We start from the raw sequence: 20,732 nt of genomic DNA on the forward strand, positions 1-20,732 counted from the left end.
ACTTGTGTTACAGTCTTTCCCCTCACTTCTGAAACGGTGGTCATACCCCCTGAGTCAAGCTCCACCCATTTGTATAGGATATATGTTTGTTTCTTATAAATACACAATCATACGCAGCACCCCAAGGCTGAGCTTTCAAACTAAAGAAGAGGATAGTATTACATCATAAAGAAACGTAATATAACACATTTGTACTCTTTAAAGGCTAATATTGATTTGTTCTTCATAGGCTAAACTATTGTACTCACAGCTGGTGTTTTGGTTTTTATTTGCAGCATTATCATCAGTCATGGAGGATCTCACTCGTGCTAACAGTCTCTTCGCTCTGGATCTCTATCGGGCTCTGAGTGAGAGCAACGCTGAGGGAAACATGTTCTTTTCTCCACTGAGCGTCAGCACAGCGCTCAGCATGGTCTACCTGGGAGCCCGAGGAGACACTGCCACAGAAATGGCAAAGGTATGAGGATCCGTTGGTATTATTACTTTTATTTGTACCTATTTCGATTGTGTCTGTAAATTTTTAGTATTCTGTTGTTGACATCTATTCAATCCAGTTCCCTTTTTTAAAGTAATCATAAATTAAAATAATAATATACCAACATACAGTGCCATTCAATTAATTTACATTAAAATTTAAACCAATGTCAAAAAATGTTCATGTTATTTGTTTATTTATGTTTATTCAAAATTACATTTATTTTCTATTGATTTGTGGATAAAAGGTAACATTCTTTAGGGGTTTGTAAAAGTCACCCGTCTTTCTCTGTGCAGGTTTTGTCTTTCAGTTCTGTCTCTGATGTTCATTCTCATTTTGAGACCCTCACCTCATCTATCAACAGACCATCAGCCTCCTACATCCTCAGACTGGCTAACCGCCTCTATGGAGAGAAAACCTTCAGCTTCTTACCTGTGAGTTCATTTCTTAGTCACTGAATGAAGTTTTTGGCAAGCTAGGGGGTGCTGCAGTTTAGGTGAACGATACACACATTGTGTGCACTCAATGGGGTCTTTGTGGTAAGGAAGACTGTAGATTATTATTATATTTCTTTCTTGTTTTCTCGTGATCACGACTTAATTTTCTTGTGCTCTCGATATAAGTTGTTTTCTTGTTATCGTGACATAATTGTCTTGTGATCTCAACATACAAAAATTGTTTTATCACAACTTAATTTTCTTCACATAAAAGTTTTCTTGTCAAATAATTACTGTTTTTGCATTATTGTAATAGGTAGAAAATTTAATTTATTGTTAGTTTCCGGCCGCAGCTGTATCCCTTCTAGCCTTAACCATATGTAAATGGACACTGAATAAAAAAAGAAGAAAGAAGCTATGCATGCACAAAACAGTATTAGGCACTTAAAGCTGAACTGACAACCAAATATAGCTGCAGTGTGTACTGTATGTGGCCATTAATATTGTTCTCCAGTCTTGCTTACTAGAGGGTGCTCTATTAGGCCTGTAATAAAGAGAGATTCTGTTGCAGATCATGCTTTTATCATATGTGTATTATGCAGGAGTATCTGGACTCCACTCTGAAGCTGTACCATGCTGGCCTTCAGGCTGTGAACTTCATTGGTGCATCTGAAGAGTCACGACAGCTTATTAACAAATGGGTGGAAGAACAGACCGAGAGTAAGATCAGTTTTGTATATAGTTCTAGTTCAGATTTTTTTAAATAATTTGAAAGAATTATTTTTAAATTAAAGAAAAAAAAAAGTACAGATAAATTGTAAAGAAACAAACTTGTGTTTTCAGATAAAATCAAAAATCTTCTCAAGCCTGGTATGGTGGATGGACTGACTCGACTAGTTCTGGTTAATGCCATCTACTTCAAAGGGAACTGGATGCACGCATTTGGAAGAGGAGTCACTAAAGAAATGCCATTTAAAATAAACCAGGTTTGATCCACATTTTGCATATGTAAAATTTTGTAAGCCATTTTTTATGTAGCTACTATGCATTTCTACATTTGATGTCATTTGTCTTCTATCAGAATGAGAGTCGGCCTGTGGAAATGATGTACCAGAATAAAAACTTCCCCTTCAGATACATCCCAGAGTATAAACTGCAGGTGCTGGAGTTACCATATGAACAGAAGGAGCTCAGCATGTTGATCCTTCTTCCAAATGAAGCTCAGGATGGCTCTGACCCTCTTCTGAAGGTTAGCAAAACTGATGGATAGTTTTGATCCTGTAGAATAGTTTGGTGCTTTGTGTTATTTTATAAGCATGTGTGCATTTGTTTGACAGCTGGAGAGCGAGTTGACCCTTGACAAGATGCTTGACTGGACCAGAAGAGAGGAAATGGGCACATGGATGGATATCAGTGTCTATTTGCCAAAGTTCAAGCTGGAGGTTGGGAGCTCCCTATCAAAAATACTGCAAAAGATGGGTATGAGCTCTGTGTTCCAGGAAACAAAGGCTAATCTGACAGGCATGAGCAGTCAGGATGGCCTCTCCATTTCAGAGGTGATACACAAAGCATTTGTTGAGGTGAATGAAGAAGGCACTGAGGCAGCAGCAGCCACTGTTTTGACTGGTTTTTTGGGAGGATGTTATATACCAAGATATGAGTGTTTCACGGCAGATCATCCCTTCATTTTCTTCATCAGGCACAACCCCACTAACAGCATCCTCTTCATTGGCAGATTCAGAGGCCCAGTCTAGAAGGGTCTACACTGTTTTTTCTTGTTTACATCAAAATAAAGAATTGCATTTTCTCAGAAAGTTTTATCAAATAAAATAAACCACACAATTTGCATTTGTGCACAAATAATTCCTGATCATTTATTGGAATGTTTTTCAACTACTTTAGATGTCTATCTATGAATCAGATGAATCATCTAAAACATTCTGGGAGTTTGGTCCCTTTGAGTGGAGTTGACATAGACTGACATACATAATATAATTAGAAGGTATGAAAGAAACAACAATTTTAAATCAACACAAGAAACCAAATCCTACCTGTGAGCAGTTGTAAATCAAAAAGAACCTAAACACAGCAGCCTCATTATTCAAGAACATCTATATATTTCAGACTCTTGCACATTATAAATATAGTGAACAGCGCCTGGGGTGTATCATCATTAAGGTACGGCCTCAATCTCTGAGACAATGCCAGTCCAATTAGACTGCTCAGGGAAATTCACAGTCACTTTGGTTCCATCTATAGCTGTTAAAGACATTGGGAAAAAAAAGATATTGTTATGGTTAACCTTTAAAATATTCTATGAAAGCACCACTGACACATTTGAAACAGAAAATGCTAGCTGTTACTTAAATACTGTATTTCTTTAGCTCATTCTAACTGGCCATCAACACTTGCCTATAAGCACTCCAATGCTGTGCTTGGAGACAGCTCCCCAACCATGTGTTGGAGTGCTGATGGTGGGTTTAACACGGACCCTCGTTCCAGGTCTTAAACTCAGCACTTCTGGATTATAAAGGAATATTTGCAATGTTAATTTAAAAATCATGGAGAAAGGAATGGAACAGGGTTATTAAAGTGAACTAAGAACTAAAAAAATTACAACTTTGTGTTACAACTTTGTCAATATGCGAAAGATTTTATGTAGAATTATATAGATGTTTTACTAAAAATTACAAAAAATAAACTGAAAACACTTTAGGTCAAAAGTTTACATACACTTTGCAGAATCTGCTAAATGTTACTTTACTGACCTAAATAAGATATTTCACATAAAAGATGTTTACATATAGTCCACAAGAGAAAATAATAGTTGAAGTTTTACAAATTACCCTGTTCAGAAGTTTACATACACTTGATTCTTAATACTGTTGTTACCTGAATGATACATAGCTATGTTTTTTGTTTGGTGATATTTGTTCATGGGTCTCTTGTTTGTCCTGAATAGTTAAACTGCTTGCTGTTCTTCAGAAAAATCCTTCGGGTCCCACAAATTCTTTGGTTTTTCAGCATTTTTGTGTATTTGAACCCTTCCCAACAATGACTGTATGATTTTGAAATCCATCTTTTCACACTGAGGACAACTGGGGGACAAGGTTTAAAGGAACACTCCACTTTTTTTTGGAAATATGCTCATTCTCCAAATCCCCCTGAGTTAATAAGTTGAGTTTTACCCTTTTGAAATCATTCAGCCATTCTTCTGTTCTGGCGATATCACTTTTAGCATAGCTTAGCATAGATCATTGAATCCTATTAGACCAATAGCATCGCGTTCAAAAATGACCAACGAGTTTCAATATTTGTCCTATTTAAAACTTGACTCTTCTGTAGTTATATCGTGTACTAAGACCAGCGGAAAATGTAAAGCTGCAATATTTTAGGCCGATAAGGTTAGGAACCACACTCCCATTCCGGTGTAATAGTCAAGGAAGTTTGCTGCTGTAATATAGACGCAGCAGGCGCAGTAATATCACGCAGTGCCTGAAATTCGGTCACAATTACAAAAAGCCGGTCACACTGGAAGTTACCCAGCTGGGAACTAATTTCAGAAACTGCATGATATTACTGCACCTGCTGCATCTATATTACGGCAGCAAACTTCCTTGACTATTATGCCGGAATGGGAGTGTAGTTCCTAATCTTATCGGCCTAGAAAATCGCAGCTTTACATTTTCCGCCGGTCTTAGTACACAATATAACTACAGAAGAGTCAAGTGTTAAATAGGACAAATATTGAAACTTGTTGGTCATTTTTGAATGTGATGCTATTGGTCTAATAGGATTCAATGATCTATGCTAAGCTATGCTAAAAGCGATATCGCCAGAACAGGAGAAACTTTAAACTTTTGACCTCAACTGTGTATATGATAACGGAAGGAAACATTTAATTTGCAATCAACATATTTGATTTTACAGTTTTATTTTTTGTTCAATAATGTGCTAATATCCATCAGATTACCTGAAGCATCACTGTTGATGAGTTCCATTTCTGAAGTGACACCAGTCCAGTCTGTCTGTTCAGGGAAATCCACAGTCAGAGACTCACCCTGGATTCCTGACGAAAACCAGAAAGTCATTAATAACCCAAACTCATTTAATGTGTAGCTAAATCATTGTGTTTAAAATTCATTATCAGGTATCTCGCAATATATGAATTAGAATTTAGTAAAATCACTGAAAGATGCTGAGTGTATTTACTTTTAATGACACCAATGCTATTGTGAGTGACTGATCCCCATCCATGTTTTGGATCTTTCACTGAAGATTTCACACTGACTCTGTTTCCTGTCTTGAAGCAGGCATGACTGGGGGATCCTAAAGAATTTTCAAGTGTGAAAAAAAACAAAAATTATAAGTCTATATAAAAGTACACTACCAGTCAAAAGTTTTTGAACAGTAAGATTTTTAGTGTTTCTTAAAGAAGTCTCTTCTGCTCACCAAGCCTGCATTTATTTGATCTAAAACACAACATTTTGAAATATTTTTACTATTTAAATTTTCAGCATCATTACGCCAGTCTCCAGTGTCACCTGATCCTTCACAAATTATTCTAATATACTGATTTGCTGTTGAAGAAACATTTATTATTATTATCAATAGTTAAAACAGTTGAGTACATTCTGAAACACATAATAATTTTAATAATAATTTATTTAACAAGGATGCTTTAAATTGATCAAAAGTGATGATAAAGACATTTACGTATAATGTTACAAAAGATTTCTATTTGAGATAAATGCCATTTTTCTGAACTTTCTATGCATCAAATAAGCCTAAAAAAATTCTACTTAGCTGTTTTCAACATAATAATAATAATAAATGTTTTGAGCGGCAAACCAGAATATTAGAATGATTTCTGAAGGATTGTGTGACTGGAGAAATTATGCTTTCAAAATCACATGAATAAATTACTCTTTAAAAATATATTCAAATAGAAAACAGTTATTTTAAGTAGTAAAAATATTTCAAATGACTTTGGATCAAATAAATTAAGGCTTGGTGAGCAGAAGAGACTTCTTTAAAAAATATTACAAATCATACTGTTCAAAAACTTTTGACTGGTAGTGTACATCTTAAAATACATGTGTTACATAAACATTACTACTGATTTAATTATATTGATTTATTATTGAGTTTATAGTACCTAGATCAGCACCGACTACAACCTCCATTTCAGAAACTTGACCAATCCAGCCTTTCTGCTCAGGGAAATCTACTGTCACAGTCTCACTCTGCACATCTAGGAAGAAGAAAATCTTTTATTATCTTGAAAATATTTTTTTAACTCTGTATATGATTAATTGTAAAAAATAGCTAAAGGTTTTGTATTAAAATGTCAGATCAATGACAGATGTTCTTACTTATAACACTGCCAATGCTTTTGTGGCTGACTGAACCCCATAGATATTTTGGAGTTTTAACAGATGGCTTCACACAGACCTTGTCTCCAATTTTAATATTAGAGTTGAGAGATCCTGAAATACAGTGAGTAGAACAGAATCTTATGATTTACTGATGCGACAGTCTCAAATGCCCCACTCACAACAGATAAACAGCTGGGTTAAAACAGTATCGAATCAAATGTCACATTTCTGTAGCAAAAATGTTCTTTTCATCTGATTTTTGCTGGGTATCTATTCATTAGATGAGGAAACATTCTATTTGTGTGCTGTATATTTACCACACTCATCATCATCTGTTACTGGCTCCACTTCAGAAAGAAGTCCTTTCCAGCTTGCGAATCCAGGAAAGTCAATGACCAAACTTTGATCACTTTTTATATCTGAAAGAAGAACGTGTAAATGAGTTTGCTGCACATACTCATTTGTGATGCCTTCCAGCATAATGTATCATTTGTGTTTATGAGAATAATATATATCTTGCCTTTTACCACTCCCACACTCTTATGTGTGATACCTCCACCCCAGTCATATTTTGTTTTAATAGAAGATTTCACTCTGACACTGTCTCCAACATTAATACAGACCGGATGGTTCTTTATGGCTAGATCTGAAACTGATAAAACATATAGACCTATATCATCACTCAAAGATACAATCAAACACAACTGCTGAAAATAACCCTTAGTAGGTTTACCTTTTTGAACAGTTTCATTTATTTCCTGGTTGAAAATAGTCTCTAGTCGCTCTTTCAGTTCACAGACAAGTTTGTTTACATCCGGGTAAGAGCAGCAAGGCTTAAAAGAGCGACTGGGGTAGCCATCAGACCCAGAAGAAGAGGACACAGACTCATAATTCTGCAGAAAAATATTCAGCATATATATTACATAAATAATAATAATGAAGTCTTCCAAGGTCATTTTTGCTAACTGCGAAAAACGATGGCAGTTGCCTTTGTCTGAAAAAAGAGAGAGCGAGTCAGCGGTGTGATATGAAATGCTCACTCATGCTCCAGAAGGAAAAACGATGCATTAAGAGATGGGGGGTGAAAACTTTTAGAATTTGAAGATCAGGTTAAATTTAACTTATTTTGTATCTTCTGTAGCTTCTGAAGGACAGTACTAAATGAAAAAATATGATATTTAGGTAAAATAAAAAAAGTACACATCTTTATTCTGTTCAAAAGTTTACACCCCGGCTCTTCTTAATGCATCATGTTTCCTTCTGAAGCATCAGTGAGCGTTTGAACCTTCTGTAATTGTTGCATTTGAGTCCCTCAGTTGTCCTCAGTGTGAAAAGATGGATCTCAAAATCATACAGTCATTGTCGGAAAGGGTTCAAATACACAAAAATTCTGAAAAACCAAAGAATCTGTGGGACCTAACGGATTTTTCTGAAGAACAAGGGACTCATGAACAACTATCACAAAAAAACAGCTGTGGATTATTCAGGTAACAACAAAGTATTAAGAATCAAGTGTATTTTAACTTTTGAACGGGGTCGTTTTTATAAATTCAACTATTTTCTTTTCTTGTGGACTATATGTAAATGTCTTTTACTAAATAGAAAATAATATGCATTTTGTATGATCCCTTTTAATTTAGTAAAATAATTAACATTTAGCTGATTCTGCAAGGTGTATGTAAACTTTTGACCTTAACTGTATCTGACCGATTGATGCCAACATAGACTAGGTAGCTGTGTAATAATGAGTAACTCTTGATATGTAGTCATAAAACTTTTGCCTAAAGCTAAGTGTACCTGAAGAAATTGGATGTTGTCATCTGTCTGTATAAGATCCTCTAGAACTCCTTCCGTCTTCTTCAGCTCAGTAATTTCCTCCTCCAGCTTCTTTTGTAGCTTTAAACCTTGATCCAGATCAGCCTTTTCATGAGCTTTTATCTTTTCAATCACCTCATAGCTTCTTTTCTCAATTAATTTGACTAAGTCACTGAAGACGTTTGTACTGTTGTCCACTGCTTTCTTTGCAGAATCCTGAGGAGAACCAAAGCAAGACAAAAATGTTGCTAACAATTTTAAGATCCAACATGGCAGTGATTAACCTTGTGTCAGCTGATAAATTCAGAGTCAATCTGTATAACTGTGAAAGTTATGTTTTACATGAACTTACTGAATGAGACACGGTGTCCATTTTCATCTTCTGTAGCTCTTTTTCTTTTGTCTGGATTGTCTGTTTGACTTTTGTCTGAGTGTTTGTGAGTTTTATCTAAGGGCAAATCAGTCACAGTCTGTTTAATCTTACTGCAAACATTTGTCAATGGCATTTTGTAATTAGGTGAAGTTAGAAGAGTAGTTCACGTTCAGAACAAAAATTTATAGATAATGTACTCAGCCCCTTGTCATCCAAGATGTTCGTGTCTTTCTTTCTTCAGTCGTAAAGAAATTATGTTTTTTGTGGAAAACATTTAAGGATTTCTCTCCATATAATGGACTTCTATGGTGCCCCTGAGTTTGAACTTTCAAAATGCAGCTTCAAATAGCTTTAAACGATCACAGCCGAGGAAAGGTCTTTTCAATCGGTTATTTAAAAAAAAAAAAAAATTACAATTATAATTTATATACTTTTTAACCTCAAATGTTCGTCTTGTCTAGCTCTGTGTGTACTCTGTGTAGAGATTAAAAAGTATATAAATTGTAAATGTTTTAAGAAAATAACCGATCGTTTTAGATAAGACCCTTCTTCCTCAGCTGGGATCATTTAGAGCCCTTTGAAGCTGCATTAAAACTGCATTTTGAAAGTTCAAACTCGGGGCACCATAGAAGTTCATTATATGGAGAGAAATCCTGAAATGTTTTCCTCAAAAAACATCATTTCTTTACGACTGAAGAAAGAAAGACATGAACATTTCGGATGACAAGGGGTGAGTACATTATCTGTAAATTTTTGTTCTGAAAGTGAACTTGTAACCTGCGTCGCGGCGACAGTGCAACCCTCACTTACAAACAGTGAAATATGCAGGTGAGCGTGAAGTGCACCGCTTCAAAATTTGGACCAGTGATCAGAAGACCAGGTTCGCTCAAGAGACTGCGTCAACAGCAAGGGGAGAAAGAATTTGTGACAAACACTCGTTGCGTTAGAAAATTTAGTATGATGTATTTAAGGAATTTGAATAATGAAGCAGTGAATTTTGAAACATCACATCACACAGGAGGGAAAGAAAAAAAATACAAATATATATATATATATATATATAATGACCAGGAGAACAGCAAGAATTTGCCGTGGAACAATTAAATGTAACCTTATTATAGCCCTTATTTATATTTCCTATTTAATTTATAATTATTATTGTTTCTCTTTTTATTACCTATTTAGTTTCAAGCTAATAAATTTAATTGACCCTTATTCTATTAATATATGTATATAATATTTGTTTACCTATTTATTCAGTTCGTTTCTAATTGGCTCATTTAGGTTAAGTATACGTTTTAAATTCAAATACAATCCTTCCAAATGATAATCCTTTAAAAATACCCTTTTTACTCTCGTTCTCCAAGAAAAATAAATAAATAAAATATAAAAAAATGAAATGAAATACAATAAAACTTGAAAGGGAAAAAAATAACAGTAGAGAAAATAAAATTACAGGTCAAATTACAGCCTAATTAGCAGTCTCAATATAATTCAGATTCCTCTTTATATATATATACACACACTAATTCTCAGTTCCAGTTCGAATGCCGCTCCCACGAGATCCTTCTTCCGCAATGTATCTCAGATCAACACAGTTCAATTCAGATGTGTGCTCAATCATACCACTCTGTTCGTTCCTTGATTCACAAGCTCGGTCCTTCCTTATATGGGCAATTGGCTCGCCAGTTCCCGCTCGCAACGGTGTTTCCGATGTGAAGCAAGCAGGGACAATTCACATACAACTCTTCTTCAAAATCATCAGGTGTCCAGGAAATGTGCAGCATCCGACTCAGAAATGACAAAAAGTAGAAAAGAAGAAGAAACAAAAGGAAAAGGGAAGAAAGAAAAGACCCAACCTTGCAAAGACAAGGCCAAAAATACAATTAGACATTCCTTTCAAAAATATACATCATTAGAGCAGTTAGTCCGCAAATAAACACCTTTCAACATTTTTCCTTTTACTGAAATTCCGTCTTACTTTAGCACATCTAGTTTGTATGTGCAAAGAGCTATTTTTCTGATGACGCACTAGGCCTCATCTGCCCGTATTACATGTGCGTCATGATCGCGCATTAACTCATAGCTCAAATACACGACGAAATTCAGTAAAATAACCTCTATTAACCACTCAAGGTGACTTTTAACTCTGAAACATTAATTATTCAACACATACATGCAATAGTATTCCCATTATAAACAAAAAGGGTCAACTATTTTACATACAACTGCATATAACATCAGAATTTAGTAATTCAACCCCATTTATCAAGCATTTTACCCACAAAAAAAAAATTATTTAATTACAGCACTCACCAAGAGAACTCAATTCTCGGGTATGAAGAACAAAACTCCCAACTTTGGATATGTATTCTCTTCGTAGCAATCAATAACACATTCACTCGTAAAGTTTGACTGATCAAACTCAATTCGCACTTTAATCTAAAAGTCTGTCAATTGTTTCTCTGATTTAACTCTTGGTTTGTTCGTTCTAATTCTCTTGTTTCTTTCTTTAGGATCGCACCAGCAGTTTCTCTGACTCGAACTAGCCGCTTCGCTGTCTCGTCAAAAGTGTTGCATCACCCTTGCCCTGAAACCACCTTTTAAGGCGGGGCTAACTCCCACTCGTTGAATTGAACCAATCTTCGTCTTGCTAAATAGGATAACTTTTCTAAATGAGTTTTATGATTTTAGTTTATGCATTTTCTCTTAGAATCTTAAACTTTCTATTTTTTTTTTTCTTTCCCCACAGATATTAATAAAATAACTGTTTTATATGTATATATATATATATATATATATATATATAAATATATTCACAAGTGTTAGTCCTTATATATTTTTTTTCTCTCTCTCCTTACATCAACAGAATCTCTTCAGCGATCTGGGTTACACCCTCCCCTCCTGAATACATGCACGTCCTCGCTGCATCTGCACATTTTTTGGGTTGAGCCACAACCACAGGCACATCATCAATAGAAGAAGAATTTACCTCCTCCAAAGAAGTACTGAATGCCACACTTAAACCTTGCAACAGAGATTGAATCACCACAGTAAGTGGATTCCCTAACTGGGGATACTCAAACCTTTTTGCAGGCCGTCGCTCTCTTTGCGAGCGCCTGGGAATAACTCCTTCCTCGAACTCTGGTTCATTCTCTCGTTGACTTTGATCAACTTCAGCATTCGTAGTTCCGTTCTCAACCTCACTATCAACTTCGATTTGAACCTCCTCAGAAGGAAATTCACCTACAGACTTAGAACAGAGATCCAATCCTGGATCTTCCCCCACCGAAACCCCTGGATCACTATGACCAGATTCCAGCTCAACAGCAGGCGTATCTACTTCTCCAGACTCAGGTAAGCTTTCCCTTACAGGTCCCTCTAAATTCTCGTCTGAGAACTCACAGGTAGGTATACTCTCTCTTGCAGGCTCAACAACAGGTAAGTCAATTGGGACATTCGGAGGGTTTGAGCAGGGTAATTGCTCAGGACTCACCAGAACCCGAGTTTCAAAGTCCAACACATCCCCAAGTACAGGACTAAAGAACTGATCGGACTCGGACTCGTACTCACACTCTGACTCTTGTGAATCATCCTTATTAGCACAGGCTCTAGTTCTGGGCCTGCGAACTCTTTGCTTTGGCTGCTGCTCGTTTCGATCCGACTGCAAAAATCCACAGGGCAACAACAAGTCTCGATGTAACGTCCTGAAAGGACCACTCTGCCCAACTGGTCGGACAGTGTACACCGGTAAGTCTCCTGCTCTCTTGACTACTATTTGGACACCTTGCTCCCACCTGTCAGCGAGCTTATGCTTCCCTCGCAATCTAACATTGCGCACAAGGACTCTGTCACCCTCCTCCAAGGTAGAAACAACCACGCGTTTATCAAATCTGCCTTTGTTACGCTCTGCTAATTTAACAGAGTTCTTCTTAGCTATCTCGTAGCTCTCTCGCAACCGATCTTTCAAATCCTTCACGTATTGGGAATGGGACTTAGCCGGAGCTTCTGTTGGCAACCCGAAAGCTAAATCAACTGGCAAGCGAGGCAGCCGCCCAAACATGAGCTCATAAGGAGCATACCCGGTTGTATCGTTGCGCGTACAATTGTATGCGTGCACTAAGGGCTTCACAAACTCTTTCCACCTGGACTTTTTCTCATTATCTAATGTTCCCAGCATTTGGAGAAGTGTCCGGTTGAAACGTTCTACCGGGTTACCTCTGGGGTGGTATGGCGTGGTACGAATCTTATGAATACCTGCAATATGACACAACTCCTTGATGGTGTGGGATTCAAAATCGGGCCCTTGGTCACTATGTAGCTTCTCAGGAAAGCCATAGTGAACCAAGAAATTTTCCCACAGACATTTCGCGACTGTACGAGCTGTTTGGTTCTGGGTCGGTATAGCCACAGCGTATTTTGTGAAATGATCTGTGATGACCAATATGTTTTTGGTATTGCTGTGGTCTGGCTCTAACGACAAAAAGTCCATACAGACCAACTCCAAAGGTCTACTGGTCTGAATGTTGACCAGTGGAGCTGCTCTGTCTGGAGCCCTCTTTCTGCGCACGCAACGCTCACATGTCTTGATCTTCTCCTCAACTGCCTGGGACATCCTGGGCCAGAAGAACCTGGACCTCACCAAGTCCAGGGTTCTCTCAATACCCAAGTGCCCCATGTCATCGTGTAGACTGCGCAATACCATTTCCCTAAGCACTGCAGGTAATACAAGCTGATAGTGAGAGACCCCATGCTCTTGCCTCCTCCTATACAACAGCCCATTCTTCAGCTCAAGTCGACTCCACTCCCTCAACCACAATACTATTTCAGGTGGCTGGCCCCTCAGAGTACCTGGCCTAGTCCCACTCCTCATCCACTCAATTATTATCTCAAGCTCTGGATCTTTCCCTTGCCATTCTGCTAACGTGGTCTCTGAGAGATTAGGGATATCAGGTAGACCATGCTCATCCTCGTGCTGCAACTCATTCGGTAAGGCATCAACACAATGAGTGAGGGACTCGACCAATGTAAGTGAAGAGGGTGCCAACCCAGGCCCTTCGGGCAAACTAATCACCTCATGTCTCTCACAAATGGCCTTCACTACATCTGCCATGAGAAAATCAGACCCGTTTCCAGGCTCCGCAAGGTGGTGAAGTGTAAACTGCTTGATCCTTTCTCTTTCCTTCTGAGAGATCAGATCATCCAGGGGCTCACCATGCGGACGCCGGGAGAGACCATCTGCGTCCTGATTCTGACTCCCAGCCCTATATTGGAGCTTAAAGGTGTAGGTCGACAAGCTAGACAACCAGCGGTAGCTGGTAGCATCAAGCTTCGCAGAAGTCAAAACATACGTCAGAGGATTACTGTCTGTTACAACAGTGAAGTCTGTGCCATACAAATAATCGCTGAACTTGGTCGTAACAGCCCACTTTAACGCCAAGAATTCAAGCTTATGTGCAGGGTATTTTGCCTCACTCTTTGTCAGTCCCCTGCTGGCGAACGCTATTACCCGCATCTGCCCGTCCTGCTCCTGGTACAATGCCGCACCAAGCCCCGTAGTACTGGCATCGGTGTGAAGCGTATATGGAAGCTTGGGGTCAGCAAAGCCCAGAACAGGAGCAGAGGTCAACTTAGAAATGATGACGTCAAAGGCATTCTGACATGAAATAGTCCACCGATCACCGAACTGCTCTTTGGTATTGAAGTACTCTCCCCCTTCTCGTTTCCCGCTGCGGCCCCTACGAAGTGGAGGGTACCCTTCAGTGAGTCCTGTGAGAGGTTTCACTATCTTCGAGTAGTTACACACGAACCTTCTATAGTACCCAGCAAAACCTAAGAAAGCTCTCAGCTCTTTCAAATTTGTGGGCCTTGGCCAAGTTTTTAGAGCCTCAATCTTAGCCGGGTCAGTCTTTACCCCGTCTCTGGAGACGACATGCCCCAAATATTTGACTGATGTCTGGAAGAAACGGCATTTTTCAGGCGCCAACTTCAATCCGTACTCTTTAAGTCGATCGAGGACTTGTACTAACCGCGACTCATGCTCTTCCAAGGTCTTTGAAAAGACTATCAAATCATCAATAAAGACTAGTACTTGTTTCCTGTGGAGGTCACCCATACACCGCTCCATTAATCTTTGAAATGTACTTGGCGCATTTGTAATTCCCTGGGGCATTCTATTGAATTCCCAGAATCCAAGAGGGCATACGAAAGCAGTCTTGCACTTATCAGCCTCATCCATCTCAATCTGATAGAACCCAGACTTTAAATCAAGCACCGAGAACCACTTTGAGCCGGTAAGTACAGAAAAAACTTCTTCTAGATTGGGCAGAGCGTATGCGTCTTTGATCGTCTGGGAATTCAACTTCCGAAAGTCGATACAGAGTCGCACCGAGCCATCTTTCTTTCGGACTACCACTATGGGTGAAGAAAAGGGGGACTCCGACTCACGAATTACTCCAGCAGTCATTAGTTCCTGAAGATGCTTTCGAACAGCATCAATGTCTTGGGGGTGGATCGGGCGTGCCCTATGCTTAAAGGGTGTCTCGTCAGTTAATCTGATTGGATGTTTCACTTGACCTGTACAGCCATAATCAAGATCATGTAAAGAGAAGACCTCAGGCATAGAATTCAACCGGTTTGATATCCGCTCCCTCCAGTCTGAAGACAAAGGAGAGTCTCCAAAATCAAAGGTAAGGTTAGCATGGGTAGGTGCTGATGATTCAACTTCGCTTGAGTTCTGGGATGTTTTCTCTATAACCCTCTGTATAGCATGGATCTCAGCAAGTACAGCTTTAGGGGGGATCGTTATATCTGTTTGAGTACCATTTTTAAGTAAGACGGACAGCTGAGAAGGTCGTCTAGAAGGCAATGTGTGCACACAGCTTGCAACTAAGAGACCGCTTGGGAATGGGGCCGATGGTTGCTCAAGAGTCACCCATTTCTCCATACAAGGTTCCCTAAGCTGAACTGAACCATTCAGGACCACCGTGTTCCCGGCAGGTATGACTTCAGGTAAATTCCCTATCAGCTTCACGTGCCCCAATGCTTCACTGCTAGTTTGCTTCCATCTTGCCTCCAGGACTTTAAGCACTGCCTGGTATCCGTGGAGGCTCGAACAAGGGTTACTCTGATTCTCCCTAATGCAGTGGCCATAAAGTACATCCAGGGAATTTGTACCGACAAGCACTTGTGACATACTCTTTAGATCCGGAACTACTAAAGCTAAAGTGGGGACTTCGACTTCAACACCTACAAACTCTTTCGGGAACCTCAAGGCCAACTCGATGTAACCCAAATATGGCACGGCTTGCCCATTAGCTCCCTCCACCTCTAACAAATTTTCTAACGACTTCAGCGGGTGATTAAATAGATGTGCCTCGTAGAACGACTGGGGAACCGTAGTAACCTGAGAGCCCGTGTCTAAGAGACAGCCTACCTCTTTACCACCGATACTGATCTGCGCAGTGCACTTTACTCCTACTAACCCCTTCGGTAGATTCTTTAAGGGTGACTCATGATTGCTTGTGACAGGCACTTGCCTATAACATTTAGGGCGGTTACTTTTACACCTTGTCTCTGTATGCCCCGCTACAGAGACTTCTCTTAGTTTAAAGGCAAAGAGGAATTCCCATGCAGAGAGTCCCACTGGGCCTGTTGCTCCCTCAACTTACGCCGCTTTTCCTCAACTTTCGGGGGATTTGCAGGATTATCGCAAGCAACAGCCAAATGGCCATCTTCTCCGCAACGGAAACAATATCCAGGGCGAGGCCGATTGGCCATTGGTTGGGCCCTTCTAGCACCTCTAACTGTGTCGGTTTCAAACAAATTCTGTGGCGGAAAAACTCGGGGACTAGCAGTCTCTCGGGAGTAGTCTCTATAACTCTTTTGAGCAGCACTCTGAGCTTGCAGTTCAGCAACTTGTCGTCGCAGGTTAGCGACTTCTGAGTCATCGGAATTTCCACACTTTACTTCTTGAGCCATGGATGTTTTCATAGTAGCTACCTGAGTGCGCAACTCTTCCACTACTTTCCTCAAAGTGTTCAACTCTGCCTTCTCAGAACACCCACTCAGGCGCCTCGGGCTTGGAGTTTGACCTAGAGTAGCAACTTGGGCCTGTACTTCTGCAAGTTGTTTCTTTAGGAAGTCAGTTTCAAAATTGCTAGAATTTGGTGTCTCATGTGAATAGACAGACACTTGCTGAGTGGCAGACCGTGGCCTTGGGGAAGCAACAGGAGTTTTTGACAACCCAAGGTGTCTTTTCATTCGCTCCTCTTTGGAGGCACGCTTACCCTCCTCTGTTCGAATTAACACAACCAATTCAGCAAAAGTGGGGGGGTGAGACTCGCTCTTTCCTAACTGAAGGCTGTCAATGAGACCATTGTCCCAACACCCTCTCATAAACTGTTTCAAGAGGCAACGATCATGATCTTTCTCCGCAATACCTCCCCTCCTAATCGTTGAACTCAGAAGAACTTGCAACCGATGCAAGAAATCAGATGACCTTTCACCCTGGTTCTGTAAGGTGCCCATGAATTTGGCCAACAGTTCATCACCATCCTCTACAGAACCGTACACTGACTCTAGTAACTCTAGGTATACCACAGGCAAAGCTGGAGGTCGCACATGCTTCACTACGTCTGCAGCGGGAGGCAGCAAGCTGTCTAAGATCCTACGTGCTCTATGTAAATCTGAAACAGACGGGTCACTTAGCAGAAGGTCTACACTTGCTCGCCAAGTATCAAAATCAGGTTCATTTGGAGGGCGTGGACACCTCCCTGAGAAGATCCTAAGGCGAACTGAGGTTTGTTGCACCATTGCAGCATCAGCTGTCTTTACTATGTGCTCCACTACCATTCTTTGAATACCCGGTGGGTCTGCAACATTCACAGGGAAACCAGGGCTGGTAGTAACTGTGACACCGTCAACAGTGGTTTCTGGATTTGGGAAGGCCACTGGGGCCACCCGTCTCTTGGTTGGGTCTTTGGATTCTGGGATTCGCATTCCTACTGTTTCTGCATTGGTCGACAAGAGTATCGGGGAACAAGACGCCTCTGAACTAAGGGGATCATCAACGCATGCTTTTTGTGCTCTTTGTGGAGTACAGTTAGCAGAGTGAGCTTGGAGTTTTTCTAACTCCTCCTGAAGCACATCTGAGAGGGGCCTCTCACTCTCTTTAGCAAGAGCCTTTAATTTTTCAATATACCCCTCAGTGACTTCATCACTAGCTGTCCGGTTACAGACGCTAGCCAGAGCTCGTACTTGAAATGTGACACTTGGGTTCAAGAGGCTTCCCAGGGTTAAGGGTAGCATTGGCGTTAAATTCAGCATCGCAAAGCTGTGAACATATTCCACAATAGCATGCTGATGGAACTCAGAAGTTTGATCATCAATTATCAAGTTACGTTTAACTGAGCCAAACTTTTGCAAGAAGGTTACTAGCTCATCATCTGCCTCGGTCAACGTGAGGCCTTTGACTATAAGCGCATTTTCAATGTTCACACTTTCTCTCTCTATGATTTCCATTATCACAATGTAGGGTCAACACTCTGGGGGATTTTTTTTTTCACAAATTTGCTCGCTTTCTACCTTTCCTATTACTGTCCTTGTTGCTAAGCAACAGTCTCCTGGCTGGCTCGCCAACTTTCTGTAACCTGCGTCGCGGCGACAGTGCAACCCTCACTTACAAACAGTGAAATATGCAGGTGAGCGTGAAGTGCACCGCTTCAAAATTTGGACCAGTGATCAGAAGACCAGGTTCGCTCAAGAGACTGCGTCAACAGCAAGGGGAGAAAGAATTTGTGACAAACACTCGTTGCGTTAGAAAATTTAGTATGATGTATTTAAGGAATTTGAATAATGAAGCAGTGAATTTTGAAACATCACATCACACAGGAGGGAAAGAAAAAAAATACAAATATATATATATATATATAATGACCAGGAGAACAGCAAGAATTTGCCGTGGAACAATTAAATGTAACCTTATTATAGCCCTTATTTATATTTCCTATTTAATTTATAATTATTATTGTTTCTCTTTTTATTACCTATTTAGTTTCAAGCTAATAAATTTAATTGACCCTTATTCTATTAATATATGTATATAATATTTGTTTACCTATTTATTCAGTTCGTTTCTAATTGGCTCATTTAGGTTAAGTATACGTTTTAAATTCAAATACAATCCTTCCAAATGATAATCCTTTAAAAATACCCTTTTTACTCTCGTTCTCCAAGAAAAATAAATAAATAAAATATAAAAAAATGAAATGAAATACAATAAAACTTGAAAGGGAAAAAAATAACAGTAGAGAAAATAAAATTACAGGTCAAATTACAGCCTAATTAGCAGTCTCAATATAATTCAGATTCCTCTTTATATATATATACACACACTAATTCTCAGTTCCAGTTCGAATGCCGCTCCCACGAGATCCTTCTTCCGCAATGTATCTCAGATCAACACAGTTCAATTCAGATGTGTGCTCAATCATACCACTCTGTTCGTTCCTTGATTCACAAGCTCGGTCCTTCCTTATATGGGCAATTGGCTCGCCAGTTCCCGCTCGCAACGGTGTTTCCGATGTGAAGCAAGCAGGGACAATTCACATACAACTCTTCTTCAAAATCATCAGGTGTCCAGGAAATGTGCAGCATCCGACTCAGAAATGACAAAAAGTAGAAAAGAAGAAGAAACAAAAGGAAAAGGGAAGAAAGAAAAGACCCAACCTTGCAAAGACAAGGCCAAAAATACAATTAGACATTCCTTTCAAAAATATACATCATTAGAGCAGTTAGTCCGCAAATAAACACCTTTCAACATTTTTCCTTTTACTGAAATTCCGTCTTACTTTAGCACATCTAGTTTGTATGTGCAAAGAGCTATTTTTCTGATGACGCACTAGGCCTCATCTGCCCGTATTACATGTGCGTCATGATCGCGCATTAACTCATAGCTCAAATACACGACGAAATTCAGTAAAATAACCTCTATTAACCACTCAAGGTGACTTTTAACTCTGAAACATTAATTATTCAACACATACATGCAATAGTATTCCCATTATAAACAAAAAGGGTCAACTATTTCACGCTCACCTGCATATTTCACTGTTTGTAAGTGAGGGTTGCACTGTCGCCGCGACGCAGGTTACAAACTACTCCTTTAAGAGTCATCAGAGAAAAAAATGATGGACATCTTCACCTGTTTCTCATCGCGCTCTTTTGCAGATGGCACTGTGTCGTGGTCCTTGTGGTCATCCAGTACACAGTGCATGCAGACACATTTCTGGTCGGTTCGACAGTAAACCTCAAGGAGCTTGTCGTGTTTGGGGCACACTGGGATGACTGCAGCTTTCACAAGCTTGTGTTTCTTCAGGGCAGGAACATTATAGTGGGGTTGTACGTGTATTTCACAGTAAGAGGCTCGACACTCCAGACAAGACTTGACAGCTTTGATCATTTCTCCAGCACAGAAATCGCAGGCAATCTCTCCAGGTCCAGCAAGACTCTGAGCAGATTCTGACACGTGTAGCTCTGTGCTCCTCAGTTTCTCCATTATTTCATTAAGTACTGTACTTCTGTTGAGTGGAGGCTTTGAATTGAAGGCATGTCTGCATTGAGGACATGTATAGATCCCTTTCTGATCATTTGTATTCCAGCACTCACTGATACAGCTCATGCAGTAACTGTGTCCACACGGAATGGTCACGGGATCCCTCAACAAGTCCAAACATATTGAGCAGCTGTACTGGTCCTGATCTCCGAGTATAGCCTCTGCCATTTCTTTATCTTAAGTTACTTGTGTTATTAAACAACCATTCACCGTAAGTGAAGGAAGAGTGAAAGTGAAAGCAAGAAATGATTCGTCATAATGTACACAAATATAACGATAAAAATGTAAGCGCTTGTGAGTTGGGAAGGGTAAAAAATATATTGTTTTGTACTTTCCTCATAATAGATACCGGTGTGCTTTAAATTAATGTCGCATATTTCCAGTTTACTCGGTTTTCAGCGTCACCATTAGATGGAGACACATAGTAAAGTGACAGAAACAGGAAGCATTTAGTCATGCAGCCACAAGGCCTGATGGGAAACGTAGTTTTGTCGAACATGAAAATTAGTAATGCTTACAAATGCTTACAAACTAAACTGTATGGTCAGCACAACTAATAAGCTTGCTAATAATCAGCTTGTTATGATTCTTTAATTAACACAGCCTCAGCTAGGAAAAATATACAAAATAATAATAAAAC

General features: G+C 39.5%; 3 protein-coding genes across 3 annotated transcripts; 1 reads left to right on the plus strand and 2 right to left on the minus strand.

The window, feature by feature from the left end:
* The first annotated feature begins 281 nt into the window (after nt 1–281).
* On the plus strand, nt 282–2,736 carry LOC141283126 (leukocyte elastase inhibitor-like). The gene is made up of 6 exons (XM_073816402.1): nt 282–457; nt 772–909; nt 1,515–1,632; nt 1,756–1,898; nt 1,994–2,161; nt 2,250–2,736. Exons 1-6 carry the CDS (start codon nt 290–292, stop codon nt 2,664–2,666), a joined length of 1,152 nt encoding a protein of 383 aa, XP_073672503.1. The 5' UTR covers nt 282–289; the 3' UTR covers nt 2,667–2,736.
* Nucleotides 2,737–4,844: 2,108 nt separating this feature from the next.
* On the minus strand, nt 4,845–20,421 carry ftr79 (finTRIM family, member 79). Its single transcript, XM_073852752.1, has 10 exons — nt 19,682–20,421; nt 8,458–8,553; nt 8,088–8,321; nt 7,024–7,183; nt 6,811–6,942; nt 6,608–6,709; nt 6,288–6,401; nt 6,071–6,166; nt 5,125–5,241; nt 4,845–4,981 (listed from the first exon to the last, which is right to left on the minus strand). Exons 1-10 carry the CDS (start codon nt 20,258–20,260, stop codon nt 4,845–4,847), a joined length of 1,767 nt encoding a protein of 588 aa, XP_073708853.1. The 5' UTR covers nt 20,261–20,421.
* On the minus strand, nt 9,268–18,000 carry LOC141283288 (uncharacterized). Its single transcript, XM_073816574.1, has 3 exons — nt 16,124–18,000; nt 10,795–16,016; nt 9,268–10,337 (listed from the first exon to the last, which is right to left on the minus strand). The coding sequence occupies exons 1-2, from the start codon at nt 17,998–18,000 to the stop codon at nt 11,336–11,338; spliced, it is 6,558 nt and encodes a 2,185-aa protein (XP_073672675.1). The 3' UTR covers nt 9,268–10,337; nt 10,795–11,335.
* Nucleotides 20,422–20,732: the final 311 nt, after the last annotated feature.

The sequence above is a fragment of the Garra rufa genome, chromosome 13 (assembly GCF_049309525.1).
Source record: "Garra rufa chromosome 13, GarRuf1.0, whole genome shotgun sequence".
NCBI classification, from domain to species: Eukaryota; Metazoa; Chordata; class Actinopteri; order Cypriniformes; family Cyprinidae; genus Garra; species Garra rufa.